General features: G+C 36.6%; 1 protein-coding gene across 1 annotated transcript in view; it reads left to right on the top strand.

Moving 5' to 3' along the window:
* The first annotated feature begins 1,132 nt into the window (after window positions 1–1,132).
* LOC121413472 (probable dolichyl pyrophosphate Glc1Man9GlcNAc2 alpha-1,3-glucosyltransferase) overlaps window positions 1,133–6,443 on the top strand; it is a 75,251-nt gene continuing 69,940 nt past the window's right edge. The window contains exon 1 of the mRNA XM_041606298.1: window positions 1,133–1,211. Coding sequence (XP_041462232.1) covers window positions 1,144–1,211 — 68 coding nt within the window. The 5' untranslated portion in view covers window positions 1,133–1,143. The remainder of the gene's footprint in view (window positions 1,212–6,443) is intronic.

Raw genomic sequence — 6,443 nt, 5'->3', positions numbered from 1 at the left:
TTCCCCTGATATACTCTGCCTCAATTTTCTCAATTTCTTGATTTTTCAACTGATCTGCCTCTATAGTATTCCGAGATATTTATTTACATTGATTTATATTTATTATTATTATAATTCATATTTGTTTATATTTATATATTTATAAATATAAATAAATATTTGTTATATATTTATGCATTTATTTATATTTATTTATTATTATCATTATTTATATTTATTTATTTACATTCATTTATATTTATCTATTTATATCTATTTATTTATTATTTATTAATTAATTTATATTATTATTATCATTATTATTATTATTATTATTTTGAATGAATCTTTACTTTGTTTTAATCCACAGCATCAACAGAAAATCATTGTTATACAAGTAAAGAGCAAAGAACAAAATGTTAATAATCAAAGAATAATAAACACAACATTGTACTTCATTACAATAGTAAACTGCAGCATGGATGAGAAAAGATGAAAAAAGAAACCCGTTAACCAACTAAAGCTTAGTTTATGGGTCATAGACCACCGAATTATGTTAGAAACATACATAATTAATCGTTTAAAACCATAAGAACAAACAAAAAAACAAATTGGGGTGAATATCCTCATGACTAATTACACGAAAGATACGCTAAAATAGAAATTGAGAAATGTTGAATGGAAACAACTGCTATTAGCCCTATAAATACGAATCTGGAATTAAAAAAATAAAAAAAGAGAAAAATAAGAAAAGTGGGAAAGCTATATTTTTGCATTGATTATTATGGAACTGTTGTTGTTATTATTATTATCATTATTATCATCATCATTATCATCATCATCATCATCATCATCATCATCATCATGATCCTCATCATTATTAGGCACTTTTATTATTTTACCGTGACGTCCGATTTTTATAAAACGTGATTTTTTTTTCCTTTTAACGTAAACGAATTAGCCTTTATTATCTATAAGACGATAGGATTACCTTTGTTGATACAAAGATGCAAATGAGAAAATGAAACCTATAAAGAATAAATGACTGACTCACTTCATTTTTTCCCTTTTGTTTTAGATATAAAACTATAAAAAAAGGATTTCTTCTTTAAACTCAATCATATACTGTTCGAACAAAAACTAAAGAGGGAGGCATTCATTAAAATGGCAGCCTACATCTGGGTCGTCGTGGCGTGTATTTCCACATTGAAATGCTTGCTTATTCCTTCATAGTAAGTTTAACGAGCAGATTCTGATAAATATGTGTCATGTTTTAATTATAAAATTGCAGTTAAGAATCAATTATATGCATGCTATGACGTTTTCGATCAATATTAGCTGTCGATTCTTCATATCAGTACCGTTTTTTTTATTAATGTGGTCCCATGTGTTGTAAATAATGTTGGTGAAATAACGTTTGACAAGGGTCTGGTAAACAATCGCTCGACGAACCAGGCCATGGGTTCAATTCATCTCACGTGCGAAGGAATATCATGTGCACGCGACACCTGCATACATATCATGGACTTTTGCCCAAATGAAATATTATAAAACTCAAGTTAGTAATACTAATAGTAAGCACTTTACTCGGGCGGGCGATCGCGCAGACAGCGCTAGACGCACTCGTTCAATGAACAAGGCACTCATTCAATGAATCACTCACACAACATGCGAGGTTAGTAATACTAACCTCGCACAACGCATGTGGTTTCATAGTGGACTTTGATGTTTTCATTCATCACACGAATGTGAGGGAATAAAAAACGCCAAACATTTGAGTATTTCTCCACTAATGGAAATTTGTTTTTATGATTTAACTTTTTTTTTTAATGAATTGGAAATTATTTATAAAAGTGTTTTTATCGCTTACCTCCAAGTCTCAACCAGGATACTCCGTTCGATCCGTCCTTAATACTGCGGTGGAAAGTACGCAAACAACAATCGAAAAGCAATTTTTCGTATCGAACATTCTCAATTCAAGTCGTCAGCGCATAATAGGAAATTGTACCAAAAATCAACAGGTTGCATCTCATGTATATACTTATTGGTAAAGTACGCCATCTTTTGACAAGATGATGATGAAAGTGGATTGAACGAGCAAGAAAATAATGCTGATCGCCTAGAATGCAGCTAGCTTGCAACACCGTAAACAAAGGTACGGTAGGCACTTAAGAACCAAGTTTGAAAGGACACTCGTAAAATTACGTCACTCTCGCGATGAATAATCATTAGATCGTGGTCGTGCGTGTTCAATAAAAACTCTCTGCATGCATGCACTCAGTGTGTATTGAACACGCACGACCACGATCTAATGAATATTCATCGGCGAGAGTGACATAATTTTACGAGTATCCTTTCAAACTTACTTTGAAATAATATCGCGCGCCCTCTTTAGGCAAAAGTTGATATCAACGCTGATCAAGAGGCATCTACGTGAAGATCACGAAAAATGCTCTTATTTTATTAAAAACAACACCAAACAGAATTCAACAAACGATCCATATGGTTCGGTAAGTGTCATAGAATAAATATAATGCTTAGCTACGATGTAAAGTCATAGTTATTTTAGTAAAAAGGGTGTGAAAGATTCGCGTGCACCAGGTGCATATGAATCCTTCACACACGAGACGATTTGAAACCATGAGTGTCAATGAACAAGGTTATAATATAACCTTGTTCTCAGTTATATCTCCATGTGTGGCAAAATAAGGGTGGCAATTTTTGGCTTATTTTCTCTTTTTCTTTGGGGCAAATGCTTGATTTTTTTACACTGACAGTTTTCGTTACACCTATTATTCATACTACTTGGCTCTTATTTCAATTTGATTCTTTAAATCATTTTTTTCTTAATTAAAAATAGAGATCAAAAAATGAAAATTTTCTTGCCATATTACTTTCCACCAATAGAGGGCGTACACAAAAATATGCCCAAAATTCAAGTTTTTGAGCGCTCTGGTGAATACAAAAATTATTCCCAAGTTACTAATGAAAAATAAATTGCAATTGTATGAAAATTAGTAATTTTGGTCACAAAAGTGATATTTTAATGATTTTTTGATGTGTGTGCTCTGTACAACATTGGCATACCATAGTCCTACCTGTAGATTCACCAAAGGCAGGGTGGTAGCAGTGAAGAAGTGGAACAAGGTTAATATAACCTTGTTCTCAATTACATCTCTAGATCTATGTGTGGCAAAATAAGGTTGACAATGTTTGGATTATTTTCTCTTTTTCTTTTGAACAAATTGATTTTCTTACACTCGTGACACTGTCAGTTTCCAATACAGCTATTCATCATCAGTAGAGGCGCTGGTCAGAAAATTGGGATCGTCCCAGTTTACAGGGACAGTCTCAATTTATCAAGACATAATTTGTCTTGGTTTATAAGGATATCCTTGTTTTCTGGGACAATCCCAATTTTTGGACCAGCGCCTCTACTGATCATGTAACTGGGCTCTTATGTAAATTTGATTCTTAACATTGTTTTTTCTAAATTGAAAATAGAGATTGAAAAATGAAAATTTTCTTACCATACTTTCCACCAATAGAGGGCGTACACAAAAATGTGCCTAAAATTCAAGTTTTTGAGCGCTCTGGTCAATACAAAAATTTTCCCAAGTTACTAATGAAAAATAAATTGCAACTGTATGGAAATTAGTAATTTTGGTCGCAAAAGTGTTATTTTAATGATTTGTTTAAAGTGTGTGCTATGTACACCATTGGCATACCATAGTCCTACCTGTAGATTCCCCACAGGCAGGATGGTTGCAGTGAACAAGTGGCTAGACGCACCCCACTCACATAACGAGGTTAGTATATACCAGGCCTGGTATATACTATACTAACCGGGCCGTGTTTGACCCTGGATTTCGAAGTAGTCGGCAAACATCGCTTCATTGCTGAAGTAATATTTGCTGAAACTCCTCGCTACGCACCGGGGCTCTTTTACTAATTTGAGATTGAATTTTGCATCTCGGCACATGTCTAATGTACATGTAGGGTGCGCATTACTCTGTTTTAGATTTGATAGGTAAATATTGAAAAATGGTAACAATAAAATGTCAATCTCTGCAATAATTATTGTCTCTCCCACCAGGGGTGAAGGCGAGACTTTAATAGGGATCCATTTGTCGTCCGTCCATCACAAACCTGTAATAACACATACCCCACAACTGTAAGTTGCTTTCCAACCAAACTTGGATGGTGGATGGACTTGGGGGACCTGCATGTTATGCTGCAGTCTGAGGTCACATGGTAAGGTCAAAGGTCATTTTCGGGTCAACGTTAAAGTTTACATGCAAGACTCTCTTATGCAGAGTTGCTAATTTTCCGGATTTTTCCGGAATTCCGGATTTTTTCCTTTGCTGAAAAATATTCCGGAAAAAAAATCGATTGTCAAAGTGAAATCCGTAAAAATTTCCCCTCCAAATCTTGTCACGGAGTTCGCTACGGAGAGCGCAATTTCAATTTTGGATGGCCAATTTGCGCAGACGGAAAATTATTAGCGTTGTGCGCAGCATGAAGTTTAGCTGGTACTGTACTTGCACGGTACGCGCGAGCAATACATTGTAGCAGTTGCAAACGCCGCCCTATACCCTGCAGGGATACGGGTGTCAGCGCTATCCCAGTCGGGCGATCGCCCGGTAGAACCGCTCGAAGCACGGCCCGGTGTGGCTGCAATTGCCTGCTGCTGCGTGAGTGATTGGTTGTCTGCCGCGGGATTTCAGCTAATCGGCGTGGACTGCATTTCGACCCTGATTTCCCAGTCACCATTTACAAATGTCTGAAATCATCGAGAGAGAAGAAGAAGGATGTGTCAGAGATTTAGAAGAAGGAGTAAAAAACAAATGGCGATGAGTACAGTGAGTGAAAAAGGGCACCCCAGCTGCTACATACACCCGTCCCGAGTCGCACCCATTGGCCGCAGCATATTAACCCGCAGCAGGTTAACCCGTACCGTAATGAGTACGGGTTACATGATTTTTTTTTTTTTAGCACCTTTCTTGCCTATGATATGAAGTTTATTATGTCATTAATTATTTGTTATGTACTACTGTAGATTAATGATTTCAGCCCTCTAAAGAATAAGAAAACGTTCCAGCTTCAGGGGGCTTCGCCCTTGACCCCGCCAGGGGCCCTGGGCGGGCCCCTGGACCCCCGGCCTGGGTTTTCAGGATTTTTTTGAGCTATCAGTTAGCATCTCTGCTTATGACACCTAACTCCGCAACCATAAGTCGCTTTTCAACCAAACTTGGATGGTAGATGGACTTGGGGGACATGCATGTTATCCTGCAGTTGGAGGTCACATGATAAGGTCAAAGGTCATTTTCAAGTCAATGTTAAAGTTTACATGCAAGACTCTCTTTTGACACCTAACTCCGCAACCTTTTGTCTTTTTTCAACCAAACTTGGATGGTAGATGGACTTGGGGGACCTGCATGTTATGCTGCAGTCGGAGGTCACATGATAAGGTCAAAGGTCATTTTCAGGTCAATGTTAAAGTTTACATGCAAGACTCTTATGACACCTAACTCCGCAACTGTATGTCGCTTTTCAACCAAACTTAGATGGTAGATGGACTTGGGGGACCTGCATGTTATGCTGCAGTCGGAGGTCACATGATAAGGTCAAAGGTCATTTTCAGGTCAACGTTGAAATTTACATGCAAGACTCTTAACCCTTAAAAGACTGGGGGGGCTTATTCAGTCCCCCCCCCACCTCGACATTTTTCGTGATAAATCCGCCGCACAAAATTTTTTGACCACGTCGCTGACTGACTTTTACATTCAAGTCTCGCGCAACTTTTGAGACCTAATTTGCGACCCCCGGGTACGTGGTTTCGGAATTACGCATCTTTTCGTAAGTGCATGCAGACCCAAAATTGCAAAATAATGTGAATTTGTGTACAAATCCAATGCAAATAGAGTTTTTAGCCAAAATTCATAAATGTATCATTATTTTTCCTTTTATTGATTGAAATCAATTAATTCCATATTATGGTCCAAATAAAGTCCCCGACAATTTCCATTAAAATAACAATAAAAAACAGAAAGCCGAAAAACAAAGAAATACATAAGAAATTTAGAAAACAAATAAAATACATTAAAAAATTCATGTGATTTTGAAATTTTTTTTAGTACATTTGATCAGCTTCAAAAGTGTCTGTTAACCAAAAATTAGCATTTTAAGGGCATTATTTAGTGAATTAAAGCAATATTTTGATTTTACGCATAAATTAGCATAATTGATTAGCAATGAGATTTTGTGCAGAATTTGATTTTCTGGTTTTTGTAGATAATGCCATGGGTAACGCGCGTGCGAAATTTCATCGCGATCTACGGCCGAGATCATAAGGGGGGGGCTGATTCAGCCCCCCCCAGTCTTCTTAGGCATCGAAATAGCCCAGTCTATTTAGGGTTAACTCCGCAACCGTAAGTTGCATTTCAACCAAACTTGGATGTTAG

The sequence above is a fragment of the Lytechinus variegatus genome, chromosome 1, assembly GCF_018143015.1.
Source record: "Lytechinus variegatus isolate NC3 chromosome 1, Lvar_3.0, whole genome shotgun sequence".
Taxonomy (NCBI): domain Eukaryota; kingdom Metazoa; phylum Echinodermata; class Echinoidea; order Temnopleuroida; family Toxopneustidae; genus Lytechinus; species Lytechinus variegatus.
The sequence above is the reverse complement of the archived record's forward strand: the minus strand, read 5'-3'. Positions and strand labels throughout refer to the sequence as shown.